We start from the raw sequence: 21,409 nt of genomic DNA, 5'->3' as shown, positions 1-21,409 counted from the left end.
AGACATCCTTCAGAAACTTCATGGCCACCTATTGTTTTATAACCAACAGCAATTTTTTCTTCTTTCTTTGAAGATAAATTCATTTTGGGTGGTAGTGACTTCAGGCTGTTTTTGAATCTTTGGCCATTTGTTTGAAATTTTTTCTTTTTTATTTTCACATCAACCAAAGCTAGAAGTTTTACCAAATCCTCTTGCAGTATAATCGGTGTTTCCTTTCACCGGGGGGAGCAAACTATTTACAGCTCTAACAGCGTTTACAGTGAATTGTATAAGTGATACTGACTTCTGTGTCAGCAAAAAATGAAACAAAAACTGATCATAGATGACATTACCTAAATGACAGTACCTACGTGTGTCCTTTCTTTCACATTTGCTGTAATCCTGTTACAGCATTGTCCTATTACCCCAAGTACTGTCATCTTTAAATGCTGTCAAATCGTAACTGGATTGCCAAGGACAGAGGAGAGGAATCAGAGAGAGCACAGTGGCATTCCCCAACACACTGCAGAGACGGCTCTTTCCCACCCCATAGGCTGAATTCTTGGGGAAATTGCTCAGTTAAAATGATGACTCAGGTGTCTTTTACAAGCTTTGACGAAATAGCCAGATTCGCTCGTCATGTTCCTGGAAGGAAAGAAAGAAACATTCTCTTTTAACAGCTAATGAGACACACTCTTCCAGGATAATGTTCATGTTTCTGCATAATGAGAACTCTTTATAAGTAATATTATTGTGTTTTCAAAACCAGGTCAAAAGTAAGAGCAAAGAGAGGGCTCTATCTAAGAATTTAAAATCCAGTTGTTTATCATAATGTTTTCCCAGACTTGGTGAGGAGACTCTTTCAGAGATGGGAAACTGAGTCATAAGACATTTAGAGGCAGATGTTACGGGACAGCTGGAGTTGGGAACATTCATATTTTGGGTTTGTTCCACATGTCCATGTTCTTCCTTATATATTCAGACCAGATTAGTATCCAGATTTTGCTTAAAATGTTCATAACTTTCCAGTCTTCACCTTTCTGCAGCTTCTGTAGGTAGACTAGTTGATAGCGAGATGTCTGCATTAAAATTAAGCCTCTTGCTTTTTGCACTCCATTGCTCATAAATAAGGGAGTGAGAAATGGTTACCCAAGCACCCTTATTCAGCCTAGCTTGGCTGCCAGAGAAGAGGGCTAAATTTAAGGGGGACCAGCTAACACTTCTTTCTCATGCCTCTTTGGCTTTTTTTTGCTTTTTATTTTTTTGCTTTGGATTTGATAACAGTATAACTTAGTCCTTCCTTGATCTCATTCTGTATTCGTTTTTTAATATATAATGTTGATGAGTGTGTTCTATTATTTATAGCTCTCCAGAAGGTTCCCAAGGGAAGATAATCTCCATTTGAGGAGATGATTTCCCAGTCTCCGTACAGATGATGCAACAGTAACTGGCCACTGCCTGGCCTCCCTCCGGAGTTTTTCCCTTGCGCTCTCAGTGTGTGGCATGTGGGCCGCAGACACCCCAAAGCCGGACTGCAGGTGCAGCCTGGGATGTGCTGACATTAACGTGAAAGGACTGGCTAATTGACTTGCAAAATATAGGTTAGGGAGTTTTATGGGATATCAAATTATCTTACTCTTTCTCTGATTAAAGACAAAATATTATATTAAGTAGATCATTACATGGGTAAAAGGTTAGACCTTCACACACTTGGAGGTGTAGCGCCGACGTTGCCCCTGCTGTCGGGAGGTAGAGGCCCGGTGGCAAATAGCGGACGGGGGCCCGGAGGCTCCTTGTTCACAGAAACGTCGACCCGTCTGAATAGAGAAGTTCGATTCAATAGGGGGGGTGTTGGCCCTGGCTTTGAGTGTCCTGAGTCTTTTTGATTCTGATAGACTAGAATCTTGAAATGAAATATTAACTTGTTCTGATTCCATTGCTGTTAGCAGGGAAAAGGGCGAATACGTGAAAGGGGGGAGTGAACAGTGGCCTGAGCAGCACCGGGGTTTCAGAGATGGGGTCACTCCCAGTCCGCCTGTGCAGGGCACTCGCGGGGCAGGGAGTGGAAACATCCTGTCAAGGGGTGCGGTCGTTCTATGACTACCAGCGGCTTGGCTGTCACCGCATGATGCCTTGGCCAACCGTCTAATGGTATCAGGTTGTTTCTGGAAGAAATTTCAGTCCTAATCCCGACGCTGAGGTGGAGCTCCCGTGTGTCTGATCCCCATCTGCCGGCTAACCCAGCACGCTGCCCGCTTCTGTGCGCTACTGATTTCAAAGCCTGAGGACCTCAGGCCACCACAGGGCTTGTGGTTTGTAGAAAGGGGCAGTTTCAAAGCTTTCCCAGGCCAGATGTGTTGTAGACGCGTAGGTCGTTAGAAGGTATTTCTTAAAATGTGTGTGTGTGTGTGTGTGTGTGTAGAGGAAGCAGAGGCTTCTTGAATTTCTCACCTCAGTACCTGACTACATATATGTGCATGAGGTAGGCCATCAGTGTCTGCCACCCTCTTCCATGTGTGAGAAGAAGCCATGGTTGCCAAAGGGGAGGTGGGCAGCGTGGGCCGGTAGAGCTGTGCTTGGTGTCTTGATTTGATGTGTGGGGGAGAGAGCAGATCACAAGACATTCTCTGGAAATGAGCCAAGGTCCACCTGCAGAGCAATGACCCTGAAAGCCCCCGTGCCAGCCTCCCCAGGATGTCTTGACCTTCAGCAGCCTTTTTGTCAAATCCACTTCAGAATGGAGAACAGTTTGCCTCTGTCCCGTCCCGTTGACCTGCTGACAGACAGGAGTGTTAGAAACTTTGAATAGATATGGAAATAGAGCCCTAAAAATACTAAACAGACCTTGTATGTTGCCGGGGGTGGGGGGTGGGGGTGGGGAGCAGAAGGTTGGAGAAAGTAGAGGAAACGCTAAAATGTGCAGCCTCATTCCCTAGCCTTCCTGTTGAAAATGGGGATCGGAAGTAGCAATAGCTATTTCCAAGAGAAGACAAAGCCATCTGTTGGGCGAGGGAGTTCGTCTGGAAGGCCTGGAATTGCTGTGCGACCTTAGGGAAACACTTGCCTTCTCTGGGTTGAGCTCAGCCCGTGGCTCACAAGGGGCGGTGCTGGTATTTATAGACCATGTTTGAGAGTCCCGAGTGGAAGGCAACTTCACTTCTCAGCTCAGAATAGCAAGCGTTGTTTCTTATTTCTAGGTTGCTGGGACAGCTTCCTAGGAGTCTCATAGTCGGCAGCTTGGTGACGTTGGATGAAGGGTTCATCTTTTCAAATGAGTTGATTGGTTTTTGCCACTTTCCACGTTACTTTCTGGGTCTAGGTTTTTCCTTATTTTTTCCTCACAGGCAGTATCTAACTGAATAGGGAATCTAGCCTGGCTCACATGATCCTGCTTTGTCCGTTGGCTTTAAAGGCACTGAGGGTTTTCCTGGGACTGGTGTCTGGAAGCCGATGGCCAGACCGACAGCAGCAGGATGTGGGTGGAGGCATGGGCCCCTTTGGGGTTAGCGGCCCACTGCGGCTGTTGAGGATGCTGTCCTTGGGAATCTTGCTGGGGTCGCCTTGCTCCACCCTGCCGGGTCGCTGTGACTTTGGCTAATTCTGGGGTTGTGTGAATTCGTCGGTCTAGCCTATGGCATCCCACCCCATCCCGTCCCATTGCATTTCAGAAGCCAGCAACTTGCAAGGCCAGGCTCCCGTTACCCTCGGCTGCCTGCGTTTGTTTGCAGGACGTCAAGGAAGAAATGGGTCTTCTTAGGGAATTGGGCCCAGTATCAAACTTGGAGTCAACGTGGGAACTATGGCAGCAAGGGATAGCTTGTTTATCCAGGGCTGTCCCTTGTTCTTGGTGGGGGTGTGCAAATAGTTTTTATATTGCCTATTTTGACTTAAATACTGGTCTCTTTGATGAAATAAACACAAATTTACATACGCATGCTCAGGGAGGCATCACCCATCCTCTTGTCCACTCTGGCACTTACCGGAAGTGAGAAGCCTATAATTTTGAGGTCTTTCGTTGGAATGGTGATCAAGGCAGAAAAGCTCAGCCCCATATGCATTTTTGCTTGAGTTATTAACCTTTCCTTCCTTCTTCCTCTTTTTTCCCTCCCCCTCCAAGGTCCCCCTTCCCTTAAGAAAAAACATGTGAGCTAGGCTGGAAGTAGAGACTTGACCTCCACCTCACCAGGTGCAGCTGCTGACCAGCACTAAAAAATGGGAAATATTTTTTTAAAAGAAGGTTGGGGAGGGGGGAGTTTCTGTTCCACAATCACTGCTGTTTCAATAAAAAGCAACCTGGTTTATCTGTAAAACCTACTTCCCTTTCTGTGAATATGACCGTTTTCAATAGCAGAGGACCCTGATTGTGTGTGTGTGTGTGTGTGTGTGTGTGTGTGTATGTGTGTGGTGGGGGCAAAGGGATGGGAGGTGACAGAAGGGAGATGCTAGCGAGAGGATAGAAGGAAAAGAGACGAGAGGTGGAAAAGAAAGGAAAGGGGGAAGAGAGAAGGCAAAGAGGCAGGTGGGAAAGAAGACTGAAATTCGAGCTATTTTTAGCTGAATGTGAATGCAGATTTCATCAGGCTTGTTGGCTGTGGGGAAACACTGTGTGGGGACAGTCACCTTGCATGTAACTTCCTGCACAGCGGCCATAGTGACTAAATTTTCTGACACTGTCAGAGTTTGGACAACCCTGCCGGCTCCTGGAAGGGCAGCCCAGCAACTGTCACAGGCAAAGCATCCAAAGCGTGAGCTGTCGATAGTGACCTGCATTTGCAGAAAATCTGAGGGCTTTCTAATTAACAGGGGAGCTCTAAATTAGAGGAAAGCTGTTCGACAAGCCCCCTCAGATGCGGTAAGTGTCACGGCGCAGATAATCATTACATCTAACAAGCTTCTGATTTTTAACAGAAGCTATGAGGTGAGCTTGCTTATAATAGTTCAGTTTCAAGGGGGGGAAAAAGCCACCCTCCCTCCCCGAAAAGGAAGAAAGAAAGAAGGAAGGGAAGAAGGAAAGAAAGGAGGGAGGGAAATGAAATTCTCACGCGAGCGCTTTGGGCAAATGCTCAGATCCCATCCCTGAATTCTTGCCTTTGTTGCCAGCCGAAGCATTCAGATACATCTTCTGTTTTAGATTTTCCTTACTGTAATCTGTGTCTGCTAATAGGCCAGCTCGTTCATTTGATGTTTCCGGGAGACAGGCAGCTTCTGTGAGTTATTTCTGACCATCGCGTGTTCCGCAGGGTCTGAATTGTTGAAAGCAGTGCCCCAAACTGTAACAACTTGAACATTACAATCAAACACATCATAATAGATGACAATTGATTAGGGTTCTCCCTTGAACAGAGAAACAGACTAGGGGCTGATGGAGACCGCAGCTGTACCTGGGGACTTGTCTGAGATCACTTGGGCTTCATCTGAGCTCCGGCCTCCTGACCCTGTCCGGTGCTCTTTGCACGGGGCAGGGGGATTTGAATCCCAGTCTGAAGCATTCATTTAAAACAGCTTCCAGAGGCCTGAGTGCTGTGGATCATTTGCGTGCCTTCCTTTGGAGGCGCTCCCCTTGCAAGACCACTTCTCTACCAGGGGATATGCATTAGAGGAGGAGAGGGCCGTCAACCTTGATGGCTGGCCGTGGTGGCTGAGGATGTGCCGCATGTGGGGTAGAAGTTCTTTGGCATGTGTGGATTCCCCCAGACTACCCACGCCATCCTTGCAATTATTCATGGGAAATAAAATAATATAAATCACGCTGCCTGATCCTTCTCAAACAGCTTACAGAGTAATCACAGGCTGAAGTGCAGGTTTTCTTGCAGTGTCTTTATCAGTAAATCAGATTTTGAGCATTTATCAGCAAAAGTTAGATTTAAACATCATTCCTGTAATGTTTGAAAGAAAGATTTGTTTCAGTGGGGACTCTGCCAATCAGTGATCTTCCAGCTTGACTCTGCTATCAATTATTGCTGCAATTATTTGTCTAGCTGGATATTTAAAATGTCATCAGAAAGAGATGATTACATATTCCAGAAAGCAAGGCACTGTATAATCAGATGAACTGAATCCAGTTAAATGTAGTGTGGTACCAACCTGTCCTTCAAAGTACGATTGTTGAGCTACCACCAAAGCAGCAGCCTTCTGCCCGGTTTTCAGGAAGCTGATCTTAACCTTGGGATGCAGTGCGCAGCCGGGGTCGGGTGATACTCAATTATGGGAAACTTTCCAAGTCTGAAAATGGAATTGCTCCTTCAGATACATGAGAAGTGCATTTTAGTTATCTCATTCAATTCATCTGCAAATCTATAAATAAGAAGTCCCTCTATTCTTCTTGCTTCCTGTGGATTTAAATGCCAAATCCTGATTTGTGGCAAAGTTGTCACATGCCCCTTTTCCCACTCTCTCTGCCTGGTGCCCAGGATCTAAGCAGTGGCAGTAGAAATTACAACTGTTTGGAAGCCAAGAAAAAGCTCCATTTCTCACTTTTCTCCAATTCCGGATATTCTCGGCCCTGCTCCATCTATCAGCCTTCTCCCCACACACCTCCTCCACTACACACCCTCCTTCTGTCCGCTCCACGAACAGGAAACAAATACAGCTTCAAATTTATTTATTTATTTATTTATTTATTTATTTTTTATGGAGGAAAGAGACCACAACCTGAACAAACAACAAAAAACTCCAACCGAACTAAACTCTGTAGACAGAATGGTCCCAAATGTTCCAAATGTATAGAAATTTCCCCTTAATAGGCTGACCCCATTTCTGGGCATCGGGAGTGCCCCTGATGAGTAGGATTTTCAGTCTGAAAATGACAGCCAAGCCCTCAGCTGGGAAACGTCATTCCCTCCCCATTCTCACAACTGACTGGAGGTTGCGGGGACAGTCTCTGTATCTTGGTGGGTTTCGTGAGGTAGAGAACATGGTGGGCTGCCTGGGAGCGTTCTTCTCAGTTCACCTGCTACACAGTGTCCTGAGCTTTTACGACTCCACAATACTTTGGTGGTCAAAAGGCTCTCCCACCCTAATATAAAATGTACTGGGGGTCTGTTAAGAAATTAATCTCAGGGTACCTGGGTCGCTCAGTCATTGAGTGTCCCACTCTTAATCTTGGTTCAGGTCTTGATCTCACAGTTGTGAGTTTGAGCCCCGTATTGAGTGCCGTGCTGGGTGTGGAGCCTACTTGGAAGGAAGGAAGGAGGGAAAGAAGGAAGGAAGGATGGAAGGGAGGGAGGGAGGGAGGAATCTTATCTGTGGAAAAAAAAATACTTTTTAAAACATTGGAGCCTTGGGTTGTGTGCATTTGTGGGAGAGACAAAGATGGAGGGGGTAGAACATCCAAAAAAAAAAAACAACAAAACTCAAAAAAACCAAAAAACTTTAATAAAAAGTCACAACCCATTGAAACAGAAAAGAAACACTGTCCCTGCTACAATCAGTGTTGGCCAGGAGCTGGCAGTGGACAGCCCTGTCTCCTTTGTCCCCTCTCCTCCCTCACTGGCTGTGCTCCAGGACCCTGGCCTTGCCTGGGCTTCCCTGCCAGGCCCTGCAGCATATAACTTGCAGTCCCAGCCCAAGGTGACCCAGGTCAGCTGACCACACAGCCCTTTTGTGGGGGGACAGATATTGCTTTGACCCTTGAAAGCGGGTTATCTGCTTGTGGTGGGTGAGCTGTAGCGTATCAAAGCCACAGAACAAAGGTGTGAAGGGCCTGGTTTAGCTCTCGAGTGATGGAGAGGAGGCCCTGGGTTCTGAACGTCTGCACTGTTCTTGGGATTCCTGCTCTATTTTCGTTTTAAGGGTGTACATTTCTCTCTTCGTGCCCTCTAGCGTGTTTCAAGCAGAGGTGGGGGCCTGGGCCCGTGGGTGGGCAGGGAATCTATGGGGCTGTCTCCAAAGCCCATGGCCATGGTGTCACACACCGCGGCCCTTGCCAGGCCTTGGGCTGGGGAGCCCAGGGCCTCACGGGGCATGGCAGGGTTTTGCATTCTTTCTTTCCCAGGCCTCCACGGGGCTGCGCCAGGATATGGTGCAACTCATGGGTGATGCGGCATGGGCGGCTGCCGGTGTTCTCCTGCATGTGAGGCGGGGAGGCCGCTGAGACCGGCCCGCCAGCCTTTTCTGCACCTTCCATGGCTAGCTGCCTTAGCCTGATTTTTAAGCCCTTTTAGTGGAGGAAAACCATGGGTTCTAAATAGAATTATTTGAACTGAAGAACTTCACACTGTTCTTTCTCTTGGGGCAGAAAGATAGGGGTGTAGGTGGGGGATGAGAATAGAGGAAAGTGTGGGAGATTACCAAAAAAAAAAATTGAGAGAGGGAAAGGAAAGGGACCCAGATTAGGTAATTGGGGCCAGTTCATCAGAAGACTTAAAAAAATTTGACATCTATTGTAACTCTTCTAACTGTGTAATTATACGGTGTTTGGAAGGTGAATTATTAACCTGATTGTCCATAACAACCATTGAGTAAATATGCAATTACAGATTGGCAAAATTGTACAGTGAACCGATGGGCCAGCAGCCACTTTCAGGGGGCTGTAATCATCTCCTGGGTCAAGGCTGACCCGGAGGTTCCTTGGTTAGTGAATCATTTACTGGAGAGACTTCAATGACCTCAGGAAGGGAAGGTTCCTCTGGTCACTGCTGGCTCCATGGTAAGTTCCTTCCAGCCAGCTTGTTGAGAATAAAGGGTTCTCTAACATGAACAGAAAAGTCCGCTGAGCAGCGCTCAAGTTCTGAGTGTTTATTGGGAGGCTTTTCTCTGCCCAGAATGGTGTTGGGCCATGAGAGGTGGACAATACAGTCTTGGTTCTCAGAAGCCTGAGAGTTTAGTGGAGAAATGGGTGCTGGTAGATGCACGATGATCACAGGGGCCGCTGGACCCAGGAGAAATGGCAGTGCAGAGCTGAAGACGAGGAATGGCATAGCCATTGTCGTCCCCTCCATTGTCTAACCAGGGCCCTTTGTGAGCGTCCGTGCCCCCTGCCCTAGGTGCAGGGGGGCGGTCATCTCAGTGGGGCCTCCTCCCGGGGAAGTCCACAGCCCTCTCACACTGAGGAGCCAGCCTGTGTCAGCCAAGAGCCGCAGGCCATAAATGCAAAGTATGGTTGAACAAAAGCAGCTTTTGAGTGAGAAAGCTGAGTGGAGTTGTCCCAACCTGTCAACTTCAGATTTCTTTCCTCCTCCCCATAAATCAAAAAACGGTTGGTGGAAGGGAGGGACAGAAGCGTTTCATTTTCAGATTTTGTAAGAAAATAAAATCAAATCAAAAGAACCTGTCCCACGCTGATACCTTACATGCCAAGTTTGAGCCCGAGGCAAATTTTTGTGGCCATGTAATAAGCCTCTTTAAAATGGTGACAGACCCTTGACTCTTTGCCTTGAATTACACTGATAAAAGACATTTTATTGCGTTAGAGCTGGGGCAGGAGTACAGGACGGTTCTTGCCTGGTCGGCCTCTTTGAAACCGCGTCAGCCCTGCTGTCCACACTCCCCACCACCTGACAGGGTTTGAGCGCCATGGCGGCAGAGATCTGTGGGCCGGTGACAGAGGGGGCTTTCTGCCCAGCAGTGGGAAGTTGAGGCTCTGGAAGTAAAAGGATTTTAGCCTGAGGGGCTTGTTAGGGAGAGTGGAGTGTCTCCCTTCTTAGTAGACATAAGAGATCTTGACACTGGTGGCTCTAGGTCAGTCTCACCTTTGGGACCGCCCGGAAATAGAGCACAGCTGGGAAAGCGAACCCTCTCAGACCTCACTTCCCAGGCGGTCTTAGAGAGATTCCAAAGACAAAATGATTCCGGGGTCTCCCCTGTAGTGTAGGGTCCCTTTATGCCCCCTTGATCCCTGTGGCATAGGGATAAGGGGATTGTGGCCCCTTTGTCCAGGGAGGCCAGGTCTCCACCGGCTAAGCCCCGAAGTGAACCTGTTCACTGTGTAGAAAGGAGTTGAGATGGTGCATTGTTGGTTTGACGAGTTTGGAGGTGTCTGATAACTTTGGGTGTTACCCTTGCTGAATCAACAGAATTAGCAAACCCCAGAACAGCCAGCAACACGCACCCTGTTGCTGGATTGGGAACTCTTGAATGAGTGCAGATGAAACATGTGGCCATCTCTTTTTTATTCAGGAAATTTGTTCCAGGTCGGTTATGGGTATAAATGAAGGATTAGAAATTGCCAGGAAAATAACTAGGAAGCCAAGAAAATAGGCCTCAGATAAATAGGCTATGTCCATCTCTCCTTTGTTCTGTGGGATTCTGTCAGGTAGGTTAGGGCTGAGGCCAGAGCTTGGCTGCTCTGTGCCCAGAAGGAGGGAAGGTGCCGAGGGACTGAGGAAGACGGTAGCAGAAGTTGGAGGAGCTTGTGGGCGGGCAGAGGCCTGTTTCTGAAAGAAGGACTAGCTGCCTTGGGATGAGGCCTGGCCTCACAGGACCAGAACCCTCCGTGATTCAATCTCACCTCAGGCAAGAGGGCAGCCTAGTTTTGTTCCTGAAGAAATGTCAGAGCCTGACCTGCTAGACCATTTTTTTCTCTTTTTAGTTTGTAGAGCTTTGAAGCCTTAAATTAGTTCTCAGAATTTCCGAGCACTTCTGTATTAAGCATAGGACATAATAGGTCTTAATTCTGGAGAATGGCCAATTCTTGTTCTAAGAATCTCTTGGCCAAGATTGTCACCGAGCATTTGGCCTGTAGCGTCTGCCTTCCCCCTGCGTCAGACACACACACACACACACATCACTTTATAGTCCCAGGAAGGCAAGTGATTGCCTGTAAATGGCATTAAGACTTGTGTCTAGACAGCACACTCTGCCTTGGCTCACCTTGAGGGCTCCTGAGGTGAGTGCTGGTGAGGGGCAAAGCTTGGTCCCCAGGAAGGTGGGCTGGGCTCTGAGCTCCAGCCCTGCCTTCATGACCCGCAGCAGGACGCTTCTGACATCTTCTGTTTCCTCTCTGGGGAGGTGAGGATAACACCTTCCCTCATCCCACAGAATTACTGTAGGGCCAGAATGCGAGGTGGATGCTTTGGGAGGAAGAGAAACCAACCCACAGAGGCCAACACATCCTTCCTTAAGAAGGGCCAGGCTGGGAGACCTGACACAGCCTTCCTGGGGCTGCCTATTCTTTGGGGCCCCTTTCCCTTGAATGGTTGCACAGATCAGTCCTGGAAGATAACATCAGAAGATTCTCCAGCTCTCTAGATCAACAATGCCTCTGCCCTCCCTTGTCTCTGCAGCAGCACCACACTGTCCCACCCTGCTATCGTCCTCCTCCACAGCACCCAAGAACACCTGAAAACATCAAGGATCTCCTTCTAAGTGCCAAGCTTAGTTTTCTTAAGCTTGTTCTGTTATTTTCTTGAGACTAATGAAAATGGTGGCATGGAGGCATAAATTACATTTGCTGTGAATTGACACAGATAAAAAGGCTCGGGGTGGCCTCTTCAGAGTAATTTGGGAGTTGCATGCTCTGCCAGCTTTGACAGACAAGTCCTCTGCTCTGGGTGGTGTTATCAGAATTAAATGTTTGCGGAGCAAATGGTCAGTCTCATTGGATCCATCTTTCTGGCCCAAATGCCTTTCCCTCCCATCAGTGCAAAATGTTCATTCCACCCTCCTCAGGCATCTAATACTTAAGTCAGGAGAAACTCAAGTGTGGTTTTCAAGGCTTTCCAGGTGTCTGGGACCATGATTTTCCATCCTTTTCTGCATTTCTCCTGTGGGCAGGGGGCATGAGTGGTATCTGTGAATGTATTTGTGGGAAGCTGGACAGTTTGGGTGACAGAAAGGAATTCAGGGCAGCTCTTTGGATCACTGCCCCCTTCTCACCACAAAGGTATTGCTTTGAGCCCCACCTTAAGGAAGCCCAATACCCACAAAATCTCATCAATGGCAACTGATAAATTAGAGGGTGATTTTTCACATTACAGAAAGATTGTTAACTTTTCAAAAGGTTTCGCCACAGGGTTCCTTTAAATAGTGAGCTCCCCCACTGAATTTAAAGTGTTTGTTTACAGATCATTAACTACTTGACAGAGAGGTTGGGGAGGGGGTGGAGGAAGAAGCACTTAAAAGGTAAAATGTTAGAAGCCCTGCCAATTTTCGATGGGCCTGGAAGGGTGATGAAACATCTCTGAAATTATGTCGGTTAGCAAATGTGATTCCGTTTACAGAAACTCACTTTACACATGGCTTTCCAGGAAACCTTCATGTTGGTTGAGGGCAGGGACCACAGGACCCTGGGGCCTTGCCGCCCTGGTTTGAGGTAGCTGGGAGAGGACTCTGGCTTTCCTTACAGTCCTGTGTGTGCCCTCACGAGCTGTGGGTGCCAGGCTCTGGCATGAGGCCGAGCTTTGCCACTGGACGTCTGGCGCGGACAGCTGAGACCTTTTCCCTTGACATTTAGCCTGAGTTTGTGGAAAGTTTTTTCCTGGTTCTCTTTGACCTTCAGTCTCTTTGGCTCTGGACCCACGTAAGTTTCCTCCTTGAAGCTCAGACAGGTGAGCTTGGCAAGATTGTGCCCCAGGAAGCCGAAATCCACCACTAGGCCTACTTTCTGAGCCTAAGAATTAGGCTGGCAGCTGGACCCAGCCCACACTGGCCCGTAGGTTCCTCCTAGTCCCTGCGCGGGCACCAGGGGCTCAGGCCCATCCTGGCCAGCATTCAAGATGGCCCACAGCAGGTCTCTTCATTGCATCCCAAACTCCTGTCCTAGATCTGGTTTCAAAGAGACTCTGACTGGCCTGTAAAACAGGAGGGAGAAGCCATCCATCGGATCCACTCTTCTCTTTTTAAGGACAAGAAAACTTAGGGTCAGAAAGGGGAAGGGATTTATTCAAGGTCATGGACAGCTGGTGAGTGGCAGAGTTGGGACTGAAGACTCTGGGTCCCTGACTTTGTGCCAGCAGCCTCTCCAGAGGAGTGAGTCCCTGACATCCTAAAGGAAGAAGAGAATCTGGAGAGTGAGGGTCAGTGCGGTTCATGGGCCTGGGTGTCTTTAAAAGTAGTTCTTATATTTTCCCAAGTAACCTGAAAAAGACCTCAGGGAGAAGCAAATCTTCATGTGCACTCATGCAAACACACACACACACACACACACACACGCACGCACGCACACGCACGCACATATGCCCCACCCCGGACAAACAACATCCTCAAATAAGGACTCAAAACGGGGGTGAAGGTAGTACCCCCTCCTTCCTCGTGGCTTTGAAGAGAAGAAAGGGGGGAAATTTGGAGGGAAGGTCAAGTCGATGATTGAAGAGACAGAGCAGGGTAGGAAAATCTCCACATTTCTTGCACAGTCATTTGTTGAAAATGTGTCAGCAAGTACAAGCCCGTCTTAAACTGGCAATGATACATCTGAAATAGATTATTTAAGCCAGGGAGGCAATATTGCAAAGAAGAACGTGGCTATCAACACTTGTTTGTCTGACTCAGAGGAATAAAACAGTGAATTCTGCCTCAGCGGACCACCCACCATTCATCAGGGGAGAAAAATGGCGGTGAGGGGGGCGGACAAAACAGGACAGATGAACTTTCATGAAGAGATTCATAAGCGTCTGCGTGGCTGTGTCCCTTATTTTAAGAAAATGTGATATTTGGAAGTATGAACTTGTCAAAGCTGAAGACTTCGCAGAAGTCCTCGGAGGGTTTATATAGATGAACAGGTCCTCTGTTGTCAACTGAATGGATCGGTGTACAATATTTTGATTTAAATGTGGCTACCTGTTGGGCCCCATTTGCTCTGTGCACACCTTGGCCTTTGCTCCTATGAACATCTGTACCTGCTTTTGTTTTTGTCTAGAAAGTCCTTCCTCTTGGCTCTCCAGGTGCAGTTCATAAGTTACCTCTTCCTGAAAGCCGCTCTCTTCCCTTTCAAGTAGAAGTAATTTCTCGTCCTTTGAATTTTCATAGCAGTTTATCTGTGGCTCTCTCATGACAGACTTTCTTCATGGGAGTAGAGCGATTTCTGTCCAGGCCTTATCTTCTCTTCTAGCTGAAGGCTGCTGTGGGGAAGTCTGTGTCTGGGTTTTCTTTGTGTTACCCACAGATGCTGGCCCATTGCTTTGGGCCTCACAGGCCCTCAGTAAACAGTTGTTGAATGAATGCATGAAAGAATGAATGAATGGAATTAACCTGGGCGACACGTTTTGCATAGTGAGATGCACAGTTAAACAAAGCGAAGAAAACTGTCCTAAGACAATTTGTCTTTATATAGGTGCCCTTCCAGTCTCCTTGATAAGCTCCACCATTCTAAGGCAGAAGCTTAAAGTGTAATAAAAATTTATCTAATTCACAATCAAGTGAAAATACTTTGGGCCCAGAGCCAAAGAATATTATTGGAGTACACTTTTTTCAACACCCTAAATTTAACCAGCTGGAATTCTTTTTTTAAGGACCATCCTATTCAACCTTTTGAAATGAAGGATTTGCCTTTTAGTGGGAAATCTGCATTTCAACACAAAGATGGAGCACAATGTCTTTAGTTTAGTTACTCTTCAGAAAAGTAAGCTCTTTTTTTTTCTTTTTTGAATGATATGCTTTGCTTATGTTAAAGGCACAGACTGCAAAAAAATTTGTTTAGGCCGGACAGATAGGTAGCTTGCATTTTTTGCATTTTTATAGATAAAGGGGCATGAAAGGTGTCATCTCTCCTCCCCTCATTGGGTGAATTCCTAGGATAAGAACTCGAAAGGTGAAGTTAGTTTTTAGATAGTCAAGGCAATGATAAGAGGATAGAATTGGTCAAAAAAGAAGAGTTTTTAAATGAATAATTGATGAAATGGACGTCACCGATGAAGTATCAGAGAATGTAGAGATCACGAGCAAGTTTCAGCAAAGAAATTCTAGAATTCTCGCTTGCTTTCATTTGTACAGGATACACTTTTTAAAGAACATCACAATTTGATAAAACCTTAGCTAGTAAAAAAAGCAATGATGGAAAAAATGCGCATGTAATGCTCATTTCTAGAACAAAAGGGAATGCAATTTTGACAATATCAGAAGGTTAATTAAGAAGTCTGTTAGCAATGATAAACCTGGCACATCTTCAGTTTAGATTGACATGACTCAAGACATAGGCATAGCTAATGTTTGCTCTATAATATTGTGACAAGTCACAGAATCTGAGAGAGAGGAGCTGGTATCTGTTGTAAACGAGGGTCAAGAGCTAGAAAGACATTTAGTGGATTCGCTTTCCGGTTAAAGAAGCCTCTGTCCCAGACTAGCTGCGTGGTGGTTTTTTTTTATTTGGATCCACGAATATTGATAGAACTGGAATTGGTTCATTCAGGAAACTGTACAAACTTTCAGGATGCAATTTAAGTGTAGTCTGTAAGGTGGCTATTGGGTGGGGGAAGAGGGGATTTGAGAATTTTGGAGCTGGAACAGAGGGTCAGGGTCCTTTACTTTGGCCTATCGCCTAATATAGAGATTCCCTCCCCATCATGGTGGGTTGTCACTCATTCTTTTCTTGAAGACCCAGAGTGAATGGGAGGTTACGGCTTCCCAGGGTAACCCATTCCACTTGGGGATAACCCTACTCCTTTTGTGCCCTACCTAGTTGGAAAAACAGGGAAGTTTTCTAAAAACATATGTTCAAGGGGCACCTGGGTGGCTCAGTTGTTTAAGCGACTGCCTTTGGCTCAGGTCATGGTCCCGGGGTCCTGGCATCGAGCCCTCCCACCCGCCTGCCGGGCTCTCTTCTGAGCGGGGAGCCTGCTTCTCCCTCTGCTTGCCGCTCCACCTGCTTGTGCTCTCTCTGTCTCTCTTTCTGTCAGATAAATAAACAAAATCTTTTTAAAAAAGTATGTTCAAGAAAGGAAATATATATGCATGCATATACATTGTAGTAAACATCAGACATCTATACGTCCGTGTAGTCCTCTCGAGAGGCCTGGGGATTTAATACCTGATAAAAGTCAGGCACCCAGAACAGCCATCAGGTGTGTTAGAAATGATGCTTTGTGCTTCGCTGTTTCGGTACATTTGGGGATCAGCAGTATTACTCGTCGATGAGTAGACTGTAATGTGGCTGCGTTACATACGCAGTGATTAATTTCAGAAACAAACAGCATGTCAGTAATAAAGGAGTCTTTGAGATGTTCTTGAGGAAACCTAAAACTTGATTTAAGGCAACCTTAAATTCCAGGGACATCCCACAGGGCTCGTAGAGCTCTGCATCAAAAGTTGGTACCCACTGTATACAGACATGTAAAGTGACCAAAGTAAAACATTAAATCAAAACCATTCCCAATTGATTGCAGATTTTTAATAAGACCTGAAAAATAAAGATTCATTATTTTTTATTCAGTTGTAAGGAAACATTGCAACTTAATAATGCGTAAGGTGTTTCCAAGGCCCTAAGTGGAAGTGCTGGGTCTCGAGAGACCTTTATGAACCAGCGCAGGTTGAAACACCTTTCACCACAGGAGTACGGGCGTTTGAAGAGCCTGATCCAGAAGAGGGCAACGCATCCCATTTGTGAGTCCAGACAGGGAAACAGAGTCCAGTTCTCCCTCCGTCCGTGCAGTGCGCCACAGCTGCTCTCTCAAACATTGCAGCTTTTATGGAAGTGGTGAGGACACCAGCTGTCTGGCGTAAACTGGTTTGGATGTTGTCTTGTGCAAAGAGCATTCCCTGCTTGATGGAAAGCATGGGTCTGTTCTCTGCCCTGTCAACGAGGAAGGGTGCCACCTGGGACTCCATGTGAAGGGATTCTTAGGTATGTCCCAAGCTTGCTCTGTTTCTGAGTGTTCTCAAGGAGGTGTGTCCCCGACAGGAGGGACGACAGTCTCGTAGCCATTCTGGCTCTCTGCCAGAGAAGGATGCTTCCAGCTTCCATGGCTCCCCTTGCCCTAAGAAGCGGTATTAAACTAGAACTGTGCCTACATGTCACCCGGAGGAGTTGTTAAACGCAGATGGCTGCACGGCCCCCACCGCCAGCTTTTTATTGAGGAAGTCTGAGGTGGGCCTGAGAATTCGCATTTCCAGCAGGCTTCCAGGTGATGCCGATGCTCGGCCTGGGTCTGCACTTTGAAAACCAATGGCCAAAGAGTACCGCCAAGGAAACAAAAGAGAGCTTAGCCAGACTGCCCACTTTCCAGCCCACTGCTCCCTGGGGGAAATGAAGAGCAAAGGCGCTCAACCAGGGGCGGCTCAGGCCGGTGGAGCTGCTCCTTGAGTGTGATGCTTAGACGCAGTCGTTGAGAGACTTTGCCCAAAACATGCTGAAATAATTGAAATCATCATAGCAAAAAGTTAAGCCCTAGGGAGGCTATGAACAATTTAGCATTTCCAGTTCCTGTGAGAATGTCGACCAAGGGGAATGTGTTCAGTGGGAGAGGCTGCAGAACCAGCTGGGGTTCCGCATTGCCTTTGCTTTGACAATCTTCCTGGAGGAAGAGAAATGCAAGGGTGGGTCTCTCAGAAAGACAGTGGCAGTAGCTTGTTAAGCTGCTGGGACAGTTTGTCTCTCTTCGGCGGGCTAATTCTGCAGGGGAAGCAGAGGTAGAGGGTGAAAGTGGTGAGATCTGGGGCGGGGGAGGTGGGGAGTGGGGGGTGGGTAGCTGAGAGGTTCAAGAAGCAGATTAGGTGTTGTTTTCCAAGTTTGAAGCCAAGTCAGTTTATTTGGACCCTTTGAAATCAGGCCCATTCAACACGTCTGGGTTGGACTCTCTCCCAAGGGGTTGTTACAAGAAGTTGTTTCTCTTAAAGGGTCAGGAAAAAGGGAGCCCTCCTCACTGGCACTTCCTGGGCAGGAACCTGGGGAAGAGATAGATGGATATCCCAGAAAAGAGCACTGGACAGGAAGGCAGGAGACTAATTCTGATCTTCACTTTAACCATTTCAGCATAGCTGTAGGCCAGCCACTTAATTTCTCAAGGCCTCAGTTTCCCCCATCTGTAAAATGAAGGCATAGACTTGAGGATCTCAAAGGTTTTTTTTACAATTTAAAAGCCAAAAGCTGGGTCGTGGTGCCAGATACCCAGATAGTCTCCTTGATGAGCCCTCGCTTTGCCACGCGGCCTGGCCCTGTGGAAAAGGGGACCAGGCTGTTGCCCCCGGAAGCTCGGCTTGCTCAGGGCCGACAAGTTTGTAGACAGGTTTGCCAACTGAAGGTAAACGTGAGTGGTCAGGCCCGGATTAGGCTAAGAGCCCTCCCATTTCTTGCTGGAGCCCCTATCAAGGCACCTCATGGCTCTTCTCAGAGGAAGTGGCAGAGAGTTTGAAATCAGACTGTCCCCATGCAGGGGTCCAGGTCCCTTGCTGCATTTCTGCAAGGGTCACAGAGCCACCTCAGTTGTGTGGGTCTCCTAAGGAAAGGATTTCCATCTTGGTCACAAGACAAACTTAGGAAATGGCTAAGGCAGGACCAAGTGCAAAAGTGGGTTCTCAGACTTCTCGTTGAAAAACACAATGACTAAATCTGTAGTTAATTTTACCCTCTACTCTCAATACCCTGTTTATAATATAAACAGTCAAATGAAGACATACTTTTTTTTTTTTTTTAAGTCCAGTCTTTGCACTTTTCGCGGGTTCATTTTGTGGTATTTATTTTGTTTGGGGTTAGAGCAGAGGATATGCCTCTCAAGATGGTCTCCGAGACCAGCCCCCCTTTGCAGGCCTGATAACAACAGAGTATAAGATCTTCCACGAGCGCCACGCCATTGTTACCCACCAGGCTCCCCATGAAAGGGAGCCTTGTGCTGACTGCCCTGGCTGTTTTTGGCAGCGTGAATCTCTATAAGGAGAACAGGATGTATTTTACACTTGAGACCTGCTATCCTAGAGTATAACAACAACATTTTTAAGTGCTCTTAATATTAAGCTAATGGAAAACATACTCTGTTTACTCACCATCAAAGTCTGTTTTTCTTCTCTCCCTCCTCCCCCAATCATCACAACCTCCCAGCTTCTAGAACACACTGAGTATCTCCTGCTCCATCGATCCTACGCTCTGTCTCAAGGTTGACCTCTCCATGCTTGGTTGGCTCAAGGTGGACTTGGAAAAACTAGGAACTTACCACATAAACCATATAATCCCCAGGTCGCACAAACCAAATATTTCCTTTCTCACAAAAGTCTCAGTGCTAGAAATGCTTGATTTACTGCTAGATTTATGTTTATTAGTGTGAGAAGCCATTTCTCCTCACCAGAGAGCAACCAAGTGCAGTAGAATGGAGAAGCTGGGCCACTTTTTCTGGGTGCCGCTGCTACTGGAGTGCTCGTTCTCTCCTTGTCGCGTAATAGTAGGATTCCTCACCCTCAAGATGTGGACTTGGCCAAACTTATTTGAACCCCAGAAGTCTAATCTTTATTCTGCACTGCTTTGTGTTGTAAGAAGCCATATCTATGTGGGGTATTTCATTGATCTGATTCTAGAGTGTGGCCCAACCAAGTCCGGAATGCCCTGTCATAGTGCCCAGTTTGAAGGTGCTGTCATAAGTACAGCTTGGGAAGAGGGAGCAGTGGGACAGGGAAGGCAGAGTGAGCCTCTATTCTAGAAGAAATGATTCACAGATCCACTCATTTCCTACCTACATATTGTTTTTTGCTTGGGCTTGTCTTGTAAAGTAAATGTATGCATGTCAACCAGCCTTGCAGATAAATCCCCTCCATTTTGCCAGTCTACCCCCTAAAATTACCAATTTTCCCCTTGCTGTGTATACATCTCTTATTATAAGACAATAAACAATAACAAAGAAGCAAATGAACCAAAGACCATTCCCCCAACTAAAACAAACCCCTTCACTTTTATCGAAAAAGACCGAAATCAAAAACAAAACAAAATTGTGGAAATAACTTCATCGCTGTTTTCTCGATCTAGGCCTTGGGCCTGTTAACTATCTGCAAGGCTGTTGTAATGATGTTAATCTATTTTAATGGAATTGAAATGTGATATCCTGTGGTTTACGATGCACATTGTTTATAGCTTTAGTGCTTGATTTTGGGTTTCTTTCACAGATAAACTTCTGCACTGGAGGGGCCTGTCCTCCCCTCGTTCTGCACATGGAGCTCTGATCCCCACGCCCGGGATGAGTGCAGAATATGCCCCGCAGGGTATTTGTAAGTTGAGCATTATTTCTTCTACAAATGTCCATGTGTATGAAGATGAGAGTTTCTGGAAATTACCCTTACTTTTTAAGTACTGAAAGTAGTTACTTCCAAAATAGATTGGCATCCTCATCGGCATTATTCCATTACTCATTTGGCACCCTCTCCCCCACTCCACTCGACCCCCTCCTCTCTTTCCCTCCCCTTTGTTGTTTTGTTCCTCACTGAAGACGTGGAGCTGACAGCAGCTCATCCCCGGGGGTAGGGGGGGGTCTCCTCCCCAGGGTCTCATCTGGTTCCGTGGCTGGTGACCATATACCATCTGTGTGTTGAGGGCCCATTTTATTGCTGGACGTTCACTTGCATGGCCTCATGTAGGACTTGGAGTTTATTCCGTGGCATACGTGTTAACAGAGGCCAGAAATGAAAGAAGTCAGTTTAGAGTTACTCTAGAGTTCTCGTGCATGTTATAGATGCATTTACGTATGTATTGAAATATGGCGTATTTGTATATATACGTGGTGCATTATATGTGTGCATACGTATACAGTTTCTACTTCTTTTTCTCCTAGTTTTAGAGACAAATGCACAGCATTGTTGCTTAAATTCAAAAATACCACTGCCACCCCCATCGTGACCATTAACACCATCCGAGTACTTGTTCAAACCAACTTTTATGGTGGCTAAATGTTTATGAAATGTAGATTTGTACGTTCGTGAAAATGTGTTTGAAAGATGTTGTTTTAGAAGGTAATACAGTTTGCTCTTCTGTGTAGAAACAAATGATATGAGTCATGCATGGCTACAGAGTTGGATGGGGGTGAGGGTTGCTTCTACCCCAAACACGAAAAAGCAGCTTCCAGAAAAAAATAAGTGTGCCATCTAATTTTTATTTAAGGAATGTATTTTTATTTTGAAAGTATGTGAAAACCTGTTGTGGAAAGAAGAAAAGAAAGGGAAAGTATCACAGAAAGAAAAGAACAAGATGCTGCAGGTGTTCAGCTAGAGAGGGCACTGGTTTTTAGGTGGAGAGGTAAAGTAGACCTAACCATCTTGTGAATGGTGTCTGCCGGGCAGCGCATGCGCCCTGAGACCAAATTTGAAGCCAGTTGTTTGTTTAGTTAACTCCTAGGTAATCCTAGGTAACAAAGAGTTATTGTGTGAATTTCACAAGTCCTCAAGTCCTGAGGGCTGGGCGGTGCAGGGGTTAAAAAGCACCTCTTCTGCCACCCCCTCCCCAACACCAAGCTGGGCCTAAGCCTGGCTTAGGTCACGGATTGTAGAGAGTTTAGGGGGTTGGACTCATGGTTTCGAGTCCCTACATGCTGACTGGGTGGGGAGAGCGCTCCTCGTTTGGCTGGGGGTCCCTGGGGCCCCCAGTGGGCCG

General features: G+C 46.7%; 1 protein-coding gene across 9 annotated transcripts in view; it reads left to right on the top strand.

The window, feature by feature from the left end:
• The window catches only part of BCL11A (BCL11 transcription factor A), a 99,963-nt gene that overhangs the window by 64,338 nt on the left and 14,216 nt on the right, over positions 1-21,409 (top strand). For 4 of the 9 annotated variants that reach the window (XM_045788029.2, XM_045788025.2, XM_045788031.2 and 1 more), the window contains exon 3: positions 19,933-20,034. The exons of 4 other annotated variants lie outside the window; for them this stretch is intronic. In XM_045788029.2, the coding sequence (XP_045643985.1) occupies positions 19,933-20,034 (102 nt within the window). Of the gene's footprint in view, positions 1-4,522; positions 4,832-19,932; positions 20,035-21,409 lie in introns of those variants that run through there. One more of the 9 variants, XM_045788030.2, reaches the window with a different exon arrangement.

The sequence above is a fragment of the Ursus americanus genome, chromosome 7, assembly GCF_024610735.1.
Source record: "Ursus americanus isolate L20-20 chromosome 7, mUrsAme1.1.p, whole genome shotgun sequence".
Classification (NCBI taxonomy): domain Eukaryota; kingdom Metazoa; phylum Chordata; class Mammalia; order Carnivora; family Ursidae; genus Ursus; species Ursus americanus.
This window is presented reverse-complemented; position numbering and strand designations above follow the sequence as displayed.